Source organism: Perissodus microlepis, chromosome 13 (assembly GCF_051167445.1).
Source record: "Perissodus microlepis isolate ML-2025 ecotype Zambia chromosome 13, ASM5116744v1, whole genome shotgun sequence".
Taxonomy (NCBI): Eukaryota; Metazoa; Chordata; class Actinopteri; order Cichliformes; family Cichlidae; genus Perissodus; species Perissodus microlepis.
Genome location: NC_140473.1, coordinates 17596317 through 17618970, shown reverse-complemented (window position 1 = coordinate 17618970; position 22654 = coordinate 17596317). Strand labels below are relative to the sequence as shown.

Sequence of the window (22654 nt, the reverse complement as noted above, 5' to 3'; positions counted from 1 at the left end):
AAATTAATAACTATCTTCTCTATCTTGTCTACATATCCCATGCAATATAAATACATGTCGACTTCTAAATAAGACATGTTGTTCTCAGCGTAATATGTGTGTTTCTAAGAGAGGGAGGAAGGGAAAAAGTCCAAGTAAGCGGATCTCTATTTCTACGAATGTTCTCAGTCTTCTTTTTTTTTTCTTTCTTGCAGAAAAGAAGAGGGGGGACGTTTCACAATATGCAAAGATGTGTGATTGATAACAGGCTTGGTATTTTCTGCAAGGGATGTCAGTCCGTGACACAATATGTGAGTTATTAGGGCAAAGAAGGGCAACCATAAATTTTCACTGTCAGGCGAAAACCCTCTTTATTGTCCCTATGACGAATGGGCTTCTGCACCAGACACCAAAATACTCGGCATTCCTCTTAAATGGGAACACATTTTTGCGACCATAATTCATGATATTTAAATAGAAAGTTTTAATATCCCCCATATATTTCATAACACTGACATGTTTATGAATCACTCCGCATGCAAATACAACCATTTACATCTCGCGAGGAAATACTTTATGTTGGACTTGTAGGATTACAGAGCTGGGCCGACTTGTTGTGATGAAGCGAGGAAGAACACATTTCATTATTAGGGCTGATTTATGCAGCCACACTAAATATGAAATATATAATTAAACAACTTTCCTAAATGCGTACCTTCAGTTTTTTTTAATGCTATGGTGTAAACGCTACTTTATTTTGGGCCTATATACAAACTGCTTGGGAGCTATTCACGACGTTACCATAAAGTTATTAATTTCATTTTAGACCGTTTGCCGTTTATTATTTATAAATATATTCTAGCAATAATTAAAGTGTACAAAGACAGCGACAGAGAGGCACAGAATCTCCGCGTAGCAGTAATATAAAAGAAGATGTGGACTGGCCAGGATAGCAGACTATTAAAACTATTAAAGTACATGCATGAAGTAGATTTGTTTCCCCTCTAAAACTCCATGGAAGGACAGGATTACAGGAAAGTCCGTGACACGACATTACCTGGAATCATTGCCTACTAAGCTCCGATGTAAAACGTCAGAGAGGTAAAAACGATTTAAAAAAAAAAAAAAACACAACAACAACAGTGTAACGACATTAAGACGTAGTCCTTGTGTCTAAAAGAAACCCTGTTTGGAATTACTCAAACACAACCACTCAATACACTGTCGAAGTGAAGCAAGGAACACAGCGAGGACCGAAGCCATGCAGACTCTCCCTCGCTCACTCTCTCTCCGGGAGAGCGGCGGGGAGAGAGTGAGCTTTTCCGCGTGTGGGAGGTCTTAGGTGACGTCACAAAACATGCAGCAGGCAATCTGGCTGAGCAATGTGCAATGAACAGCAGCAGGCCTATGGCGCTCACAAACTTTCTAATGTCTCTAAACAGTGAACCACTGTGACCCACAAGTAAGCAGGACTGCGACATACCTCATTAAAGCAGTCAGCTTACTTGTTGCCAAAGCTTCAACTAGAGCAGGACAAACACAGCACTGTGGTGGGAACGTCAGTCTTTGACTGCACATACAAAATTAAGGACTGATAGCCTGTAAGAAAAGTTTATAGTTTTTGTTAATAACAAGTAAGTATATATTTAGAATATATATAATATCCCATCCATAATAATCACGTTTAAATGATCCAGAAAATAATATTTGACCACAAGAGCATGCATGACTACACTGCATCTGAAACAGTGGCTTGACAAAACTAGCACGGTTCAAAACTAGTATAAAAGATATGTGGTTGTAAATATTTTGTCAGAAACAAACCTTAATTGCATAGCACAAAGTTATTGGCAGCTTTTATACAGATATACAAGATACCTACATCAGATAATTTATTAGGTACATCTTGCTAGTATATGGTTAGACCCTGTTTTCTCTTCAGAACTGCTTAAATTCTTTTTTGGATAGGCGATGGAAACACTGCTCAAGGATTCTGGTCCAAATAGAAAGCATCACACAGTTCCTGCATATTTGTCAGCTGCATATTCATGATGCAAATCTGCCCTTCCACCACATCCCAAAGCTGCTCTACTTGATTGTGATCTGGTGATTGTGGAGGCCACGTATGTACAGTGAACTGTCAAGAAACCAGTTTGAGATGATCTTAGTTTTGTGACAGGGTGTGTTATCCTCCTGGAAGCAGCCTTCAGAAGATGGATACACTGCAGTCGTAAAGAGATTGAGAAGGTCAGCAACAATAGTTGGGCAGGCTGTGTATCATGCTCTATTGTAACCAAGGGGCCAAAAGTCTACCAAGAAAATATCCTTCACACCATTACAACACTGAGCTGTTGACATAAGGCAGGATAGATCTGTGCTTTTGTGCTGTTCAAACTGAGACTCATCAGTTTAGGCAATGTTTTTGTTGTCCACGTTTGGTAAGCCCACACAAATTGTAGCCTCATTGCAGTGACACAAAACTATCTTTTGTGCTCAGGTGCATTCAAGTCAAAGGTAAATCCCAGATCGTTCGTGCAAATGTCTGTCATTATGTAATGAGACAGTCAGTATCCATACATGTGTTTATATATCAAATTTCAAACAACTGAAAAATTCAAAGATCTTGGTCTTGGAACATATTTCTGTAATATTAGGTTTGGTGCTCCACAGCAACATTCTGTACACAGACCAGTGCATTCTAATATTAAAAGGAAAACTATTGCAGTTTTTTGTACTGTGGTCTGGACAAAATGATCACAGAATGTTGCAATTTCACAGACCTTTGACACCATGTTTAGTTTTATAACTAGCAGGACAAATATGTTATACACCACATCATACTGTCAAGTGGAAGAAACAAAAGGGGTAATTATGAAGGCTGAACAGAGCTTTTAAAATATGGAACAAGCTTTTGGTAATCACTGGAAAAACAAAATAAATCTATCTGAGAGATCTAAATCTCTGCAAAATTGACAGTCTGGTACATTCTTAAAAAGAAAGACCGATCAGCTCAACAAAACCAAAAGACCTGAAAGTGGATAATCACACATTCTTTCATCAGTTAAGTAAAGTTGTATCACTATCAAAGTCCACAAAACTGAGATACCAACATGAATGGAAAATACAGAACATTCAGAACAAGGCGCAAACTACTGATTATGCTCAATAACAAGCAGGACAGATTATACTTTGTCAGAAAACAGTTCCAAGATGAAACCAAGATGAACTTGGCTAGCATTGGAATGATGGAAAGGGAAAGGTATGTAGTAGGAGAAAAAGGTCTTAAGCTCAGAAGCATACTACATCATCTGTCAAACATGGATGTAGCTAATGTTATGGGATGGGTACATATGGCTGCTAGTGAAACCAGGTCAGCAGTGACTGCTCATAGGTGCAGCAGGATGAATTGTATGAAGTGTACAGGGTACTACACTCTCTGCTCAGACTGAATCAAATGCTCCAAAACTGACCAGACAGTGCTTCACAGTGCAAATGGATAATGTCTCAAAGCATTCAAAGAAATTGGATATTCTTCAGTGGTGAAGTTAGTAACCTGATCTCAACCCATGAGTCCGTGCTTTTTCATTTATTGAAAATAAAACTGAATGCAGAACGACTCACAAACAAGCAGCAACGGTAGGCAGATAGAACATCATAAGGGAGGAAACACAGGATTTAGAGATCCCAATGGGTTCTAGACTTTATCCAGTCATTGCTGTTCATCCAAGTATTAAAAAACAAGCCTCATGCTTGAAATTATATAAATTTGTCTAACTATTTTTGAGCCTCTGTAAATGGGGTATATGTTAAAAAATGGTTATAAACCCTATTTTTTAAATAAACACTCTGAATTTAACCTAAACGTCTGAACTTCAGTCACATAACAATTGATTTTGAATCTATTAATATATATTTTTTTAAAAAGCCAACGTATGAGAAACACTGAACTCAGAGATAAACATAGCATCATTTATGCAAAAAGAAAAAGAAAAAAAAGAAAAAGTTGAGTGAACTTACCCTTTAAATAAGAAACTTGTCAAGGGCGATGGGGGCAGCACTGAGCCCAATTGTGTGGTCAAAGGGGAAGAAGATGTTGTCAAGACTTACCATAGATAGTGCCATTTGGAAAACTGACTCAAAATGAGGTTCTTGATTGTTGATTGCTATGTTATAGCTTTACATCCAAAATACTTACATACTTGATGTAACCCCCCAGTAAAGAACCGCCATAACGCTCTGGTTAAAATAGAGGCAGCTTCTCAGACTAACATGGGCAATTAAAATGATTTTACTTCAGGTTTGATCTAATCTCTATTTTTGTGTATATGTATGTTTTATTACCAGTATGGCTCTCCACGCCCCCCTCTCCCCCGTATGGTTTACTGAGACCAGGTGTTCTACCTACCTGGACTTCTTTTTCCACAATGTCTCAGTATTTAAGCCGAGAGGCGTGCACACATCCAGTCTGAATCTAATGTTGTCATTAGGAAAACAGTCAGCAGCACTCAGGTTTGATCAGCAACAGCGACCGCGTGCTTCCGCACAACAGCAGGTCAGCTGATTGAAACGGCACGCGGAAACAGTAAAGTCAATTTGAAATCACTCGGTCTTCACCCACAAACACCAGCGCTTAACGTAAACCAAAACGTAACGTCTTTCTTTCGTAAGCGGAAATTTTTTTTAAGTGCAGTGACTCGGATAGTTGATCTAAAAGCAGTGGGCGAGAAAGATATGGCAAACAACGAGTCGCTGGTCGCATTGAATGGGACTCAGGTAAGTTTACTTAGGAGAGTGTTTCTCTCAGACTTTGTCCCCTGCTTGTGTAATATGGCACTTTTTTTTTATTTAAGCCCCACTCTAAATAATTTACTAGCGCCGAAGTTCTGCTGCTGTGTTTGTTTCCTCGACTTCACTGGAGTCATGTGACACGCTGAAGCTAGCATTACAGATGTGACTTTCGCTTCTTTTACAGCTTCACTGACAAAAATAAACTCTGTAATAAGTAATGTAATAAAGTGTACCCAGCGCAAGGCGGTTTGTTGAAATGTAAGTTCACAGGGGCAGAAGTGAAAAGCATACAGAGGAAAAGATTAGTTATCCCTTCGCATTAACAGAAAGACAGGTGTAGTTTAGAAACCATCTGGCTTTACAGTGAGGCATCCTATCCAGCTGTTTCGCCAAGTGTTGCAGTATAAGGCTGTGTATGTTATTCAGATTTAATTAAAAAGTTGTTGTTGGGATATCATGAAAAATGTGTCTGTTCCCTCTGTCAGAGATGCAGTCTTTATATGTCTCTCTCTTTTAATTTTCAAAGATTTCATACATTGGGCACGACTGTAAGGAAATTCCAGAGTTCCTTGGAGAGACCTATGGCCAGTTTGCACGAAGGCTGGATCTGAGTTTTAATCAGCTCAGGTAAGATTAGCAAAGCGCACAACATGTAATCAGCTGCACATCTTCCTACATCTTCCTCTGCCTGCTACTGGGAGACATGCGTCTTCACATCAGGTGCAACTGAATGTGTACCCTGGGTTTACAGGTGGTCACGGTGTCATCAGAAGATCAAAAAGCTGAATGAGTGTTAGAACTGGGCTGGTGCCACGCTGGGGCGGGATAAAAGGCATCATCGATAAATGTGACATGCTAATTCAGGGGCAAATAGAAGAAAAGATTCCTCTGTCAGGACATGAAGGAGCACCTCATGGCAGCCGCTTCAGAGGGGGCTGCCATTTCAACAGCAGGACTAGCATAGTTGATGTGGCAAGTAAAAGAAAAGAGATGATGGTTATAAGGTGCTTTTGTTTCTGAAGCCCTTTCATGACTGTCAGGCCATGAAGCCATCTCAGTTGGGCCCTTTTCTGGTTAGAAATTGTTGTCTCGAGGCAGTTGTCTGTAGTGGGTATTTGGAGTTTAAATGGATTTATATAGTGCAAAACCCCTCAATTGAAAAATCTTTTTTAAGGTTCAGGAATATCTGAATGGGCCAACATGAGTTTCTTGGAAGCCCATGACCTGTTATCACAGAATTTACACACACAGTGCAGAGCTCACCTTTACACAGGGTGTTGAGTAAGTCACAGTCCTTGTAAATCTGCTACGGTGGGCAAACAGAGATCTTTAGGTCCTTGGCTAAGCCTGATATACAGAAGCCTGTCACACATTTTTCTTTTGTTTGTTTTGTCTAAGCATCTGCAACTGGTAAAACAAATATTTGTAGCTGCATTCTCATTACCTTGACCAGCAGTATCCTATCATGCTCTTCATTCAAATATAGTCAGATAATTTGAAACATTTACGTTTTCAAATAGCTAACAGTAGGCAAGATGATACCAAGTGTCCTTTTTGCTTACAATAAATATTTTTTTGATTAGATGACCATACGTGAGGTTCCTAAACCAGTACAATTAGCAAAAGTCCTATATAGTATTACACCTTGTCACATGACTAAGCATTGTACTGAATACACTGTTTGACACCAATTGTTTTTAGGCGTTTCCTCAGAGGAAGTGAAAGCACGTAATCTCTCACAGGGAGCATTATGGCATGAGACTGCAACAACTCTTATGTCTGTGGGTTTTGGGGATATCAAGACGGGCATTATGTGAGTTGCCCTTGAAGCTGTCACGTTAAGAGCTTCATGTTTAGAATGAAATATTTATGACTCAGAAATGACTAATTTATTATTGGTTTTCAGTTCAGCTAATCTCAGATGTCAGATATCATTACTAAACTTCAAAGGGTGGTATGCACAGAGAAGTGGTGCAGAAGTAAGCTAAGCAATACTTGAACCATTTAGGGCTCATGTCTGTGCAATATTGATTGATGGTTTGGTAGTGGAAAAAGTGATGTTATACCATGCTTAATTCTAATGATTTAGCTTTAGATTTGGCTAGATTTTATTTTCAAAGCTGCTTTATTTTCCTCAATTTCTGGGTTCTGGTTCATTCTTGTGCTTGTTGTGAAAATGAGTGTTTGTACAGTGTGTTAAAGCTGATTCCAACAACATTACATGACATTAATATAACAGAACATTAAAAGATGAAAGCATTGCCAACATGCTAGTATTAGTTCCTTCTGGTATCACCATAAACACACATGACCACATTAGAAACTGGATAAACACGTCAACATGTGACAAAGTTGTAGCACCCACTGTTCGTTTCCCATTCCCCAGTTTTGATATACAAGAAACAATAAACCACTGATGCATCATATTTTGTGCTGCTGTACAATGCATTGAATAATTTGATAAGGTTATAACCAATATTATTGGTAAAAGTTTCTAAGCACACTTTCACCTTTATAATATAGGAAATCTGCACACCAGATAGGTAAACACTGTTATTTATCTCATAATGATAACATTCAAAATTCTGCTGCTCTTATACGTCAGAGACATTTGTGAATATTGACACCGTGACCTTGTTTCAATGTCAGCTCAAGCAAACCAGGTGTAAACAAATGCACATGTTGGTTAAACTCAGTGGACTACCTTCAGCATCGTGCACTTCTTCATGCTGCTTGACTCAAATCTAGAGGGAGACATTGCCAGAGTTTGTTGTAGCTAATGTGCTTATTTCTGTCAGCTCAATTGACAACACTCATCCAGCAACCTGACAATGAGTCACAACGAGAAGCAAGGTGCTGGCATTGGCTTTAACTGAGTCCTGTGTGGTTTTGTGTGCGTGTAGCGCATGTGTTTGTTATTTTGTATGTGTGCTTGTGGATGTTTGCTTGCGTGCAGTGTTTGCGCATCTGTCTCTGTGAGCATAACTGTGAGTGGCTGGGCAGGTAATGGCAGGATGAAATTATGGTAGTGGGCTGTCACACCTACACCTCTCCCTCTGTGTGCTGTAGTGTCAGCCTGTCTCATCAATGTGTTGAGAACTGTGGCTCACAGTGAGATTTCTGTCCCAGGAAGGGCTTGGTTGGTATTGTGTTGTCCACTTTGTTCCAGGTCAGTTGTGTATACAGTGCTGTGAAGGAGCATGTGCTATGTTGACACGATTTCCCTGCTGTGACTGTTACATGCAGTGTTATCACCCTGGACACACGAGGATTGAAGAGGACATGTGTCTCTGAGTCTCAGGAAGAATCCTAACACTATTACAACAGGGATACTTGTCTTCCGAAATCAGACAAACCATCCTGATAAACAAATCCCAGTTGGGTATCAACAGCCAGTTGTGAAATCTTAAAACTCTACTTTTTCCAGTAAGCCTATTTTATCAATTTAGTTATATATATTTTTTAAAACCGAAGTATAGAGATATACCGACTGACTGATTTGGTCCATTTTCAGTCTTCTAAGCCTGGATCAGGTACTCAGCCTCCATTATATCCTATTATGAGCCGGTCCGTTTCATGCATGCACGGTGGCACAGACAAGTTAAATATCATAAGCTTGGAAACACCTCACTGTGAGTGAAGACACAAAGTTCGCCAAAGTAAACTGTGGGTGAGGTACAAAAAAGATTGTAAAAACTAACCTAATTAGACGCTTCACTCAACTTTGCCTAGCTGAACATTTTAAAGAAGCTAACAAAAACAAAGTAGATAAAGCTATCCAGAGCTCCGAGCCAGCCACAGGCAAGCATCCTTTGCGTGAGCCTCGGTATGAGCAAAAGATCAAAGTTGTTCCAAAGAAAATTATGGAGACAAGTGGAAAAGAAAAAAAGATTGATGTCCTCTTATTTGGTAAATTTATCCAAATACTGTAAAAGATTTGTTATATAAATCTGCTTTTTAGGTAAAGTAAAACATGCCAGATAAAGGTGGGCGCGCAGAAACTTTTCAGTTGTTTAGGTGAGAGAAGATCCTTTAATGCATTCCAGCTTGTAAAATGTAATAATTTCTTGTATTATGAAAATTACAATTGAAGCAAAGTTGCCAAACAAGAGGGATTAAAGTTGTGCGATCACAGTGATTCTTTGAAATACCTTTAAATGTTGGAGATACTAGAGACATTTGGTAAATGTCACACAAAACTGTAACTTTTACATTTTTCCATGCATGAGAAGATACCAATGTCTATTTTTCCTTGCAGTCGGTCTCAGTTTTCACAATATCAGAATTTCAAATGTGGCACAGATACTCAGGAAAATACTCAATAAAAAAGGGACAAAATTACAAATATATAATGTTATATTTTAGGATTCTCTTAGTTAATGGAAAAAAACCATAAACAACATTTTTAGATGTGCTTTTGGTGACTTGGCACCATATTTCCATTACTGATCAAATAGAGTTGGTAACATATGCTCTCACTATTTCTGTGAGAGCATGGTAGACTTTTCTTTGACTTAATCTTGGACTTAGACATTAAATGGCTGTGTTATCCTGTTAAAATTACACTGCCTGTTAATGTTACAGACCAGCAGGAGTGATAATGTTAGCTCCCACATTAATGTTATATTATTATTAGCCATAGCCCCTAGCCACTAACTTAATGACTGCTATCTGTGCAACAATGTAGGAATGTAACCTGTTGCTGAAAGCGTTAGTCAGCATCGTTTGAACTTATTAGGCAAAGCATTGAATGTCAAGGACGTTAATTTACAGGTAAAAGTCAAGCACTCCACCTCTAAATTTTCTTACCACAAAGATCTTTAATTCAGTCGTTAACCTACATGGGCTCATATCCCTTGTGACCCACTCTATGATCTGAAACACTGACATTACTCTCTGGTATACTTAAAAATCTAATGTCAGGAGTCGATCTGCTACATAAAATCCACCAAAGTTGAAATTCAGCCTGCTCTCAAGAATAGGAAGACCATATTGGACTTAGGCACACACATCTACTGTATGTGTGTGTGTGTGTGTATGTATGCAATGTGTGTGCCTCTGTCTGTGGGGGTATGTGCTCACCCAGGCCATGTTGGTGATGGCAGGCGTTTTGCATTTTAATGACAAATCAAGTATGCTAACTTGCATTTTAAAACGAAAGTGCTCTAAATGTCGCACGGCTGTCAAAATGAGATGTAAGTAGTCTGATGAAAAGAGAACAAAGAAGACAAAGTAGGGAGGCCTAGTACACTGAGAAATGAAATAAAACCTTGTATGGCCTGTCAACTGTGTCGTTTTATATTCATATCTAAGAAACATTATGGTATTACTCCGCTGCTCAAGCCTCACTCATCTGTCTCTTTTAATTCATCACAGGGACCGCTCTGTCTTTCAAGTTGCTGTATGTCAACACTGGAAGGGGCCTTCTAATTGACAAATGAGTGTCACAGACATCAAGTGTTCCTTTTCTATCCACGATAGGTAGACTCTGGTTGTTTGATGGTTTGGGGAGGAGGGATGAGGGGGTCTGTTATTGGCAGAAGCCCAGTAAGAGGCATTAGACTGGGCCCAGAATGAGAAGTGACAACAGGAAGAGAGCCTGTCATTGTCTTGCCTAAGTGTTCAATCTGCAGAGATGCTGGTATGCAGATAAAGTGTCAGTTAGGAGAAGAGAATATGAAACATTGGCAGTATGAAGTCCTCAAATCACTTAACTGGGAGCAGCGTGTGTGTGTGCCTGGTAATAGTGGTGGCGTACTCTGTTCTGCTGAGGAAATATATTCCATATCTGATCCATCAGGCCTGTTTAGGCCGATATTCTAGGATAACCTGATCTATGTCTCATAAATTACAAAGTACGCAGAGCTCTCCCAGCGCAAAGAGATTTAAACCGGATAGATGAAAGGGACACGGTCTGGCAGGAAATAACTTATTCATATGAAGGACATTGATATTTTGTATCCTTCTTTGGTGCTAATTTAAACTAGAATTTTTTTTAAATGATGTACTACTCCTGGGAAAGTTGCCGGATGACATAGCTTGTCTTTTTCCTCCATCTCACCAATTTGAGGTTGTGATTGCTGCAAACACTTTTCTCTCTGTTAACGGACAGTTAAAATGATGCCAACAGAAAGCCAGGGTAGAGAAATGCACACAAGTCATGGGCAATTAGTTTTATCAAAGTCATATGTTTGGTACGTGATCGCTTAAGTCTTTTACATGAGGTTATGTTTTGGACGGTCTTAATTATAATGCCTTTGGATAGATTTGAAATGATTAAGGTTTAAAGAACTTTTATCTCTGCAAGTTATGCTTTGCATGAGGAAAATTACACAACGTTATGGTTTCACTGATGGCTCAATCCACAGTGGTGACATGATCATCGTCCCTGGCTCAAACCAACACACCGCTGAACAAATGCCATACTAATTCAAACTTTGGATACACTTAAGTCAAGAAAAAAGTTACACTGACTTTCATCTTTACTTTGAAAGAGAGTAGATATACTCCTTCAACATACTCATAACTGTCACACATCTCAACAGTGCACTGCTGATTGGCTCTTTGGAGACAATCGTGGGACAACTCACTTTTTCATATTTGTTTTTTTTTTTTTTTTTTTAAATGTCTTGAAATGTCAGGATTCTTTGAGTGACGTACTTCTCTCATATTTTGTGGAGTCCTTATAAAAGGTCATCCTTCCTGCTGGCTTTTGAAAAGTTGTTGTGGTTTGTTTTGGTGCCATCCATTTTTTGAGGAAGTCGTGAGCATTACCATGGAGATAAACCTCTGGCAAACCTCCTAGTTCATTAGAAATCCCCCTTCCTCCAAAAACAAAACAAAAAAGAAAAAAAAAACACATCCTCTTAGGATGAGTTTGTGTCTAATTTTTTTTATCTCGCTTTCAGTACTGCAAAACAAAGTTGGTTTCAAACTGCAGTTCAGTGCTGCACCTCCTGTGTCGACAGGGAAATGCAGCTCTGCTCACGTTGCACCCGGGAGAATCTGGCTTAGCTCCTGGCCGTATTGGCCCTTCTTCTGCTGTAGTATACAACAAAGTTGTAGCGTTCTTGCTACCGAAAGTACCCCGATTGATTTAGGTGTGGGGTGGTTCCCAGGTGGAGCGTGCAGACGACAGGATGCATATCACCCGGCTATTTAGTGTGAATTCTGCAGACAATGATCACATGTGCTCCAACTGACATTACACAAACTTTGTACTAGGGAGCTGGCAGGATAAAGACCATTTAATGTCTGATCTGACTGATCCAGACATTTGTTATCACTTACAGCTCAGCCGGGTAGTGCCTAGAAAAGATCTGGGCTGCAGTGGCTCTGGTGTAACACAGCTGAGTAGCTAGTCAATCAGCTTGCAGCTGGACAGTTCCTTTATCCTGGGTACAGGATATATAGTATACAGTAAATCTTTATCTCATTGTTAAAACACAACAAAAGACAGACAGAACCATCAGTGTCAGCCTTTCAGTGCATTCCTTCTATCTAAAACCATCTTGTGCTTAAGGATTCTGAATTGAAGGGAACATCTTTATGTTCCTTTTGTTCACATTATATACACTGGGCAGTGATGCCATTCCTTTTATGACTGCGTCACATTTTTTATTGTATATCCCAAGACGGATGGCGTGCCACTGACACAGAGATTTACAGGCCTTCAGCTTGCAGTGGCAGGGCTTTAGAAGGGCCTGCTGACATCTAGCCAACACTTTGGAGGAGGAGTATAAAAGCTGACATTTTATTGGCTCTAAGAGGGAAGGAGAGAGAGGGAGAGAAGTCTTGGGGTTGGGGGCAGGGAGGGAGGGTGAGAGGAAAGAAAGGAAAAGATATTCTGTTTCTTTACTTTATATTTTTCAGCACTGCCAGCTGTCACGGGGAACTTACTAAAAAGATGGGATTTATTGGGTATTATTTAGAAACCTGTCAGTGGTAATGACTACAGCTATGATTTCAATTATCACCCACTAAATATAGCTTAATTCACTGCCTTGCTGGCTATAATGAGCCACCCTGACATCATTTTTCAAAAATTCGATACCATGCTATTTTAATATTTTATGTTGACCACTGATTTAATTTTCCTCCCTGGTGCTTGGCATGTGGCAAGTTGGATGGTCAAAGCTATTGAGTTCAAAGCTATCCATGGGATATATTTTTTCCATTGACAGAAATCCAATTAGTTTTAGTACACAGTCTGGCTGAATAAAAAGGGTCTTAAAATCCACAATATGTTTCCTTAGTGTTTTAGCAGAGTGCAAAGTGATGGATCTTTATGATTTAAACTGATGGGGCCCAAGTGGACATGCTCCCTTTTCTACTTTGGCAAGTGAAAAACAAACTACCCATATGTCTTAGTCATTTTGATAGGCATAGCAGAGTCTTTTGATATTGTGTAAACATCCGCTGTAAAGTGCATGCACTGGCTAAGATCTTGACTCCTACATATTTAAACACTTATTAAATACTTTACAACTGCTACACAAATTCTGCCGAAACACCATGTAAATATGAGAGAGGGAAAAAGTCAGATGTATAATTCATTAGTGACATGTTTAGTAAGTAGACCGTTTGGGGAGAGTTAATGCGTACTCAGGTTTTGACATGAGGGTGTGCATTTTTAAGCGAGCATTAAAAGGAAGATGATTAGGACTGGCATTTGGCTGTCAATAACAAGCTCGCTGCTTGAAGTTGATGATACGGGGGAATTTTGATAATGTAAAGCTGATTCCTTTTCTCGAGTCTTCTCCCTCCGTGACATATGTTTTATAGTACATAACACATGTACAACTCATTTAGGATAGCCTCCAACAGTTAGGATCTCTCCATGTGTGCTTTGCTTTCTTCTAAAAAATGGAAAATCACGCTACTTGAGACATGACCTGTGTCTCTTTAAAGACATAACTCAGGCACTGTTTATGTTCATCCCATCACATTTAGCTATCTCCCAGATTGATGATGTAAGCAACTGGAAGGCATGGAACATATTAAAGCAGAGCAGGGCCAGAGCCATACTTCTACTTCCCTTGGCTGAATCCCAGATGTGAAAAAGAGAAAAAGTAAGGGGGGGAAAAACGGTTTGGAGCCTGTTTTGGATGATGAACAAAGGAGCTTCCTTTGGTATGGCCTAGGCAGTTTTGGTCGCTTCATGGCTTTCAATCTCCCACAGTCTTTCCTAGAAGGCCCAGGGGTGTAAAGTGAAGACAGATACATGGCTGTATCCATGCCAAGATTTTAGGGGATGATGGCAGTTTTTGCCGTGATTTGAATTTTAGGGGATGATTTTTTAAGAGGGCTGCGTGATAAATGTTTAAATGTTGTCAGTAGATGAATAAATCCTGTGGCCATAAAATGCAGTTGGAGGCTGTTGGCAGAGATGGCAGCTCTCAAAGGCCTCGCGATTACTAACAGTCTGATCTTGCATATTGGCGAAGACGAGGGATTAATCTTATAACCCCTATAATTTGAGTCCAGTTTAATCGCAGTTCACCACTCCTGGTGTGATAAACTATGCCTTATTTGCTTGTTCTGCAGTTGTAGAACCGGCTTTGCGGGTGAGACCTTTTCCTGCACTCCCGCAAAACACTTAAACCGTCCCTGGCCGTGGACAGCTGTGTCACATTCTCAGCACAGCTGTATCTCATTTCCTGTATCCATTTTAGATAAACTTACTCGCATCTTTCACAGCTTTCACTTTTAAAAACCACCGACTGTCCTTCCAAGCTGCCATCCCAAGAACTTGGTCGGACGGGAAGATTTTTCCGAGATAACGGTCCCTGCGCTCTCGCTCAGCTGCGCTCTTGTTCTCCCCTTCCTCTTTGTGCTCGTTCCATTTGTGAAGCATGAAGAATAAGTTTAGAAAACTGTAGCTGGGACTGGGTTCAGAAATCAAGGGAAAGCTATGGTTCTTTTAAGGTTACATCTGACATCCATCAGCATGGAAATATGTTTTAATGGTCAGGCAGGCGGCAAGACATCAGTAAGCTGTTGCCTCACTTTTCCACCCAGGGATATATTGAGATAAGAAACAGTGACGGCATGTTTCATGTCCATGCTGCTGACATGTCTGTGCTGGAAAACTACAAGGAGAAACCCTTACATTTTGGGGCCAGCAGGCTGCGTAGTACAGTATCCTTATTCTCTGTTTTCCCTCTTAAAACATTGTTTATCCATAAGGATAAATACAATGACTCCCATCACACTGGTTCCACTGCAAGCTGCTGACTGCACTATTAGCTGACAGTATGATTATGTGAACAACAGACCAAACAGTCTTCTGATCTCCTCTGTCTGTCCAGACGTTTGGTGATGTTTAAGAGTTTATCCCCACTGGTAATGGGGAGATAGCTTTTGTACTGGGGGCACTGTAGAGTTTCTTTATTTTCTCCCTCTGTCTGGATCCTGGACCCCTGGGTCCTCTAAAGCTCAGAACATGTCTGTACTCAGATGTTTCAAAACACCAAACAGCAGAGGATGAGTAGGAGAAGAAGGAGGCAGAGGAGGAGGAAGAAGGTATAAAGGAGAGACGAAGGGAAATGGGAGGAGGGTAAGGAATCCTCATAGGGACAAAGTGCACATGTACAAGCAGACCAGGCAGAGAGGCCCAACAGGGTCTATAGACTTGTGATCTGAGGGCCGTTTGTGTGTCAGTCAGATCAAAGTCTGTGGAAGAGTAGGAGAAATCCCTTTACCTTTTCTGACTATGGAAACCCTTATTGGCAGCTTGGCTGAAGGAGGGGGATGATAACAGGGAGCTGCAGTGAAATGCTTCTACTTGTGATGGTTTTCATTGTTTTTGTTTCGCTTCGAGTAAAACACAAATCCTTCCTTGGGCAGTTTTATTCATGCAGCTGTAGGGTCGGTGTTTTGGATATCTTAAACATGTGCATGGAACATTGTTTTGTCAATATTTTATGACAATATTAGTGTTAAGACTGCAGCTTCTGGCTGCAAATTCTGCATTTTGCACGAAACTGCCGTGCTGCTCGGTGCTTTATAAATGTTAAGTTTTTATATTTAAAAGGAAGATGGTTGTTTTCATTGTTTCTTTCAAGAGAAGATTGGTTGGTTGATCATAAATTGTCTCTTTTTGTGCAAGGAAACACAAGAAATTATGCCACAGTGTCAGACTAAAGAGCATGCAGCAATGTGAATTATTCAAATGAAAGCAAAATTCAGATCACGGTGTCAGTGATTTAAGATGAAAAAATATGGTATTTCTTTTTTATAGTTCCTTTAACTTTCACTTCTAATTCAAGAGTAATAATAAGTAATAAAAGTTGAAGCTATTTCCTTGTTTAAAATGATAGATTAGTTCATTTTTAATGCATGTGATTCCTGCTGCAAAAGGACACTTTGGTTTACAATTAAAAGGTCTCTTAAATTGAGATTAGTTAGTAACAAAAAGAAACAAAAAGTGACAAATAAAAGGCAAAAACATGACAATACAAAGGACCTCTTTGTTATGGTGTATTTTTTTTATTAGCTTGCTTGGGAACATATCATATGCATATCCTGTACATCTAGGTGTGTTTTTTTTTTCATATAGAGACACCTGCTGAAGATAAGATAACAATAATGCCATTGAACGACAGCGAAAAATGTACACTATACAAGGTATATAGAAATATCACTTTAATATAAGCATACATGATACAAAAGATACAGTTTGATATTTTTAAATGTCTGGTAGCAGCAAAGTAGAGTGGAATATTGCATGGTGGCTAAAAATCAGGTGAAATAAATAAAATAAATACATCTAACACTGCACATTATCTGTTTCAGTTTTATACATGGATAATAGGTGGTCAGGTTGAAGTTTGAACCGAGTTCAGCATACCGCATATATATGTGTATATATATATATATATATATATATATGAGAGAGAGAGAGAGACACACAGCTGTTCCTTCCAGAGAATGCCACACACTCTGCCACTCCTGCTAACCCCCTCATTCTGGGAATGTGTAGTGAGTGTATCCTTCCATAGGCCTGGCTGTTTAAATTAATTATTAGTTTTATAGCGAACCCTGAGGCCCTGCACAGGCAGCTAATCCCTGTAGAGGGCTAATCCGACCCCACGTTACAGAAAATCAATGCTGGTCTTTGGTGTAGGCATGCCATCAGGGCATGGGGACACATGTCAGACAGGCCTCCTGATTTTTTCATGAGGTGTGTTTTTGAAGTGGTAAAGCCAGTGGAGGATGCTTGAGGTAGCCAGAATTTAAAAGAATATCCGGAAGCGATAAAAAAGGCTTGTATGACCAACTTTCTCTTGGGGTGATAGTGATGCAAGTGTGTGGTTTTTTGGTGAATTATTTTAACTGAAAGCAGATATGGAGATGCATGGAGAGAACTCGTGCTGTCAAAAAGTTAGTATACATTTAAAAAAAAAACAAAATCCATATTTGCAGCCTGAGCTAGATGTTTTTGATTAAGGTAATAATAATAAAAATAATAAAAGCTATAAAACTATTAAAAAGATTTATGTAAGTACACAAAGTAATAACACGACACCAACTCCCTTAGTATTTCGTAGGGCTTTTATGGTAACTCTTACCTGTCAGGGCGTGGCGCAGTTCCTCTGGGGGTGTTCTGGCACAACACAGGACTTTGACAACGTATCCTTTGGGTCCTTTGGTTTTCCTTTGGTAATTAGGCTTGTTGCAGCACATTCCCTGCGTAGTGGATCAGATTGGGATGTGGGGAGTTCAGTAGAATTTGTGGCTCTGCTTTTAGGAGGCACCATTATAATGGTAGGGTGCGCTAGCTAGTCTGCAACAGTGTTTAGGTGGATAGCAGATGTAAATGTTAGGACCCAAAGTAACCCAGAAGAAGACTTTGTTTTGTAATTCTCATAAGATGTCATTGGTTTTTATGTTTTGGCTGATGGGTCTATAACACAAACACACAATAGTATATGTCTGTGTTACAATGGCCTTCTGGGAAACTCTGATGATAGATGTGCGCGGTGGTTGGGTATCCTGCAGTCAACAAGGTTTTGAAGGGATTTGGTTTGCGCTGAGTGACTGCAGAGCATGTCAAGTAGTTTGAGTTATGTCGTGTTTGCTATTTTCACTGGTTTGGTGGCTGAGGATTGGTGCCAGTGGAGTCTCGCTGTAAACATCAGCCTTGACTGTTTGCCTGATAATTTGATGAAGGGAAGGGATTGAAGTAGTCATTTTGAAAATGTCAATTTGTGTCTTTCTAGTAATAAATCTTTTCTTATGACCCAAAATGAGAACATCCTATTTTGTCTTGGCAATGATACAGACAGTCTGTGATTTGAGATCAGTTTAATATCTTGTCAGATTTGATCCATAGTAAAAAATTGAAACCACCATTCATTTTCTTTTTCTCTGTCAGGGTTTAATACCATTCAGAGACGATATGAATATTTCTCATTCCTCAGTCTCATTTCATATTCTCAACTGCCTGTCAGTAATTGGAGGAGAGAGAGAGAGAGAGAGAGATGATCTGACCCAGTCCCCTACTTTTTTTTTTCCACCTCTCTTTCTGCCTATTAGTTTTGGCTTACCAGCTTTCTCTCTCTCTCCCACACACACACACACACACACACACACACACACACACACACACACACACACACGGAGACTGGCAGCTGAAGATAATAGCTTTCATAATGTGTGGCGCTTCATTCCAAGCTATTTTGTGTTTCTCTTTATGACAGAACAAAAAAATGTCGAGCCCAGTCAGTCTATTCATTTCCTCTAGTGGGAGATTAATGAGATGAACACTGCCGTCTCGTGCCTTTTGTGACAGGCTTCAAAGTCCCTGTACAGGAGGACCTGCGTCTGTTCATCTGTAGAGTTCACACACAGGCTGGCTTTTATTTCCGTTTACAGTGTAGCAGTCGATTAGGGAGGCTACCTCATGATCCAAACTATATGCTGCAATTATCTTAGACATAGATAAAGTGATCAGATATGCTGTGCGCTTTGTTCGTGGTAGTGAAGTTACTCAGCAAATGTTTTAAGCATCTACGACATTTGACCTAAACATAGTTTGCTCTGGGATTGAATTCATGAAGTGGAGCCTTTGTGAGCGGACTGTGGCTATGGTGAGGATGCCACTTGAAAGGATGTGACGAACACAGAAATCCTTGTGTGTTATCACGAGACGTTTGGGTTTGACCATTTGGATTTCCTTCCTATTTAAAACGGAGTAAAGCATTCAATCTTATAAACTAAATATAAGGATCTTAATGTATCACTACTACTTTTATTTATGTCAGTCCATACACAAATGTCTTGATTCATCCCCCATTTTTTTTTTAAATTTTGCTTCCAAGGAGCCAGACTGTCTTGTATTTCATTTAATGTGGTCAAGAGCATTAGTTCCCCAGGCTTTCTAAAGGTCTTTCTGAAGTTTTTCTTTGGATACTGGCTGCATTTTCAGAGGAATGCTTTTTTTGTTTGCTTGTTTGTTAAACTATTTGACACTGACCTATGAATCACCCAAGCATTTCAGGCATAAAAACCCAAGGGATGAACCAGTGTTGTGGCTACATATACAAAAGAACCCATTTTTAATTGTATCTTTAGGCACCTTGTTATTAGCAGCCTGTAAAACAAACACATCCCACATTCCCCTTTTTTTTAGAGGAATTTCCAAAACATGTCAGATAACAGTTTTACAGAAATAAAATAGTATTTCTGCACCCGCAAGGTGATTCTCAAACTTGAAAACTTGACATATCTCAGCATGGTGTGTAGTGGAAATTGGTGGAGGCTGAGGCATACCAAATTACCCAAGAACTGGGATGAAAATCAGTCGTAACAAGTCTTATGGAGGGATTACATCAAATTTGAAAAATTTGGATCAAATTGTCATCAGTGTGTGGACGGTAATGTATGTATGACAGGTAGATATGACAGATAGAATAAAAGGCAGCCAACACCCAAAAAAGAGCGTTAAATGTCTTTTAAGACGGTTGGAGAAGTATTTCTGAAGACTACTTAACGAAATCACAAGAAAGCTGCCTAATAGAGTTCAGGCTGTGTAGAACAATAAAGATCATCAGACCAAATATTAACTTACAGGCTTGTTAGAACTATACAATCTCTGTTTTCACCTGATGTACTGTGTATCATTTATGTTTGCAGATGTTTTTAAAAAAATCACTGCATCTCTCTCCCATTTAGCAAAATATAAAGAATTGAACAGCGACTCAGTACAGTACATCCACTTTACATGCTGCTTTTACATTTTTCTGATACTTATCAGTAAAATATAAAAACCTTAAATATTGTCACATGTTGGAATATCAACTCAACCTGGCCGTGTTCACGTTGAATAGATTTCTCCCAGACAAACATAAGACCTATGATGATGGGTAAGAGACATTTGCAGCTGTTCCTCTGCTACTACCACACCATGTAGGCCTATTAAATGGCAGTAAAAAAAAATCTCTTGTGATAGAAGCAGCTGGGCCACTTTCGTATCATATGACGATCACAACAAACAAACTGAAAATATATCAGTTGCCGTAACTCTCTTTTAACACAAGATATCCTGTAGGCTACTTATTTGGACCTTTAGTGCCTATTAATCTAAAATGTGGTTTCTAACGCTTCCATTAATCCTGTTTGCACAGAAGGATGTAATGTTTTACAGCTAAAACTGCTTCTTTTACATTAAAAAAGATGGGGGACTGAGAGCTGACAGTAAACTGGTTACTTAAGTCCATGTAAAAGTGGTGACTGTCACTCACTGCTTCTCCCATTGTGCTGTGATTGTAGTGTAGGTTTGTGGAGAGTTCGTTATCCAAATACCAGCAGTGCATAGTCTCTTATTTGTTTTCATTCACTTTATTATTTCAACTTTTTTATTCGCGGTGTCAGACGTGTTTGCAAGGGACATTCGAGCTTCATGTCAAAAAACTCCTCCAAAAGCGAGACAGCTAAGACAGATTTGGAGGTGAGGCAAAAATCCTTTGTTTGTCGAAATTTTTTGAATGCCACATTTTTATCCAGGCTGCCGAGTGCGTTGCATTTAACATATCTTAAAACTTTGCTGATTTTTTTCCAGGCCAAAGTTCCTCTGGCAGAAATTAAAAAATAACTTCCCAAACTGTGACAAACGCAAAGCATTTCTCTGAATTGCTTCTCAGAAAGACACCTTTCTTTCTTTTTTTTAATATCAGTTTTGCTGTAACCACAGAGCTCTTATGGTAAACCACCCACGTGTTGATAAAGACAAAAAACTAATGGCAATTCCCATTTGATGTCTACACGAAGTTCTGGGGGAAAGTAAAATAAGACATTTTGGAAAAACATTCCTTTTTCTGTACACAGAGCAGAGTTGTGTGTTTGCTCTACATGGCTTTGATTAAAGGTTTTGAGAGAGAGGAGACATTTCTTTTGCTTTATGGCTCTCATTGCCAGCTTGGCAGCAGCACTAGCATTTAAATGCCCATTAACAACCTTTTAACTGTCAAGATCTTTTGAAATATGGATATTTGCTTTCCTCGCTGCTTCAGAGCCACCAAAATTACTTTTAATAGCACAAGTGTTGAGCTTCATGAGCGGTAGGCTAGCTGCATGCCATTCTCGTGCAAAGGGGGTTTGCCAACGATGCCTGATTAGGAGTGCAAGGGGAGATTAATAGATGTTTCTTCCCCTCATTTGTTATCACTCTTTTAGCGCATTGACTGACTACGGCGTGTGATAAATAGAGGGAAGCCTCTGCATTTCCTGAGTGTGACACTATCTATCTACTCGTCAGCCCAGCTCTGTGTTGATGTGATGTCTCCTCTGACAGCACATCCAAAGTCAGCTTCCTAGTCCTGGGCAATTTCAGCTGCTGAGGGAAAGGTGTTTGGGATCTGCATTTTAATCCTGGCCTGTTTAATGTTTGCCCCCTGACAATCTGGGCCAGACATCATTTTAATGGTATGTACAGTGATAAAGCCAATAAAATGTCAGGATGATTGATAATCTGAGCATTATAGCAATATGACTTTCCAGGTCTCCTCTGCGCTCCAATGATGGTTTCCAAATTGAATTCTTTAGGCGTGCGCGTGTGAACCTATCCATGCACATTCACATGGTATGCATGCGTGCGCGTTTGCTACACCTTAGGTGAGGGGAAGAAATCTTGTTAGTTTCTAGTGAATCGGTTTTTAGTGCTTATGCAATACATTATTTCCAAAATAACAAACCACATTGGCTGAATAGATTATCTCTGGGTTTTTGGCCTGCTTACTGTATTTGTCTAGAAAATGTGTATCGGAGTGGGGGACAATTATAAGGATGATTACCATATTTCTTCAGTTAAATAAATGATATGAAATCTTGCTTTCCTCTCTGTGTCAGAAACTGTAAATGTATGAACTAGGCGGGCGTGTGTTTCATATCAAAGCCGGCTTATTTTTGTCTACTGGGGATGGTTGAGGGGAGAGGATGCCGTTCATATCTCTTGACTTATGAACTTGTCCAAACACAGGTGGACATTGAGACTCCACAGATGGTGGTGAAGCAATGAAGTGTTGGAACAGCGTGTATACTTAAGCCTTTGCCTTTGATTGTTACATTTTGTAACGGCCTAAATATGTTACTTCTTTTTTTTTATTTTCCTTTTTTTTATATTCAGAGTTGCTCTTTTTTCCCCCTTTTTTATTTTTTTAGACTGGATTCCTATGGAGGAGATCACAGCTCTGGTTCATTGATTTATTGGTTGCTATTTGCAAACCAATAGTAATCGGTTGGAGATTGACACACATGCGCTTGCAGTGCAGTCACTGTCTCTTTGGACCTGTGAAACAGCTCGTTCTATCTTCGGCAAAGTCAGAGCAGCACTGCCTCTGGCTGGCAGTCATGGAAAGCTCTTTGTTTTATGTAAATGGTGATTGAT

The 22654-nt window shown here is 39.6% G+C and overlaps 1 protein-coding gene across 1 annotated transcript in view; it reads left to right on the top strand.

The window, feature by feature from the left end:
- Positions 1-4492: 4492 nt before the first annotated feature.
- The window catches only part of lrmda (leucine rich melanocyte differentiation associated), a 205809-nt gene continuing 187647 nt past the window's right edge, over positions 4493-22654 (top strand). The window contains exons 1-2 of the mRNA XM_084948225.1: positions 4493-4752; positions 5294-5394. Coding sequence (XP_084804351.1) covers positions 4711-4752; positions 5294-5394 — 143 coding nt within the window. The 5' untranslated portion in view covers positions 4493-4710. The remainder of the gene's footprint in view (positions 4753-5293; positions 5395-22654) is intronic.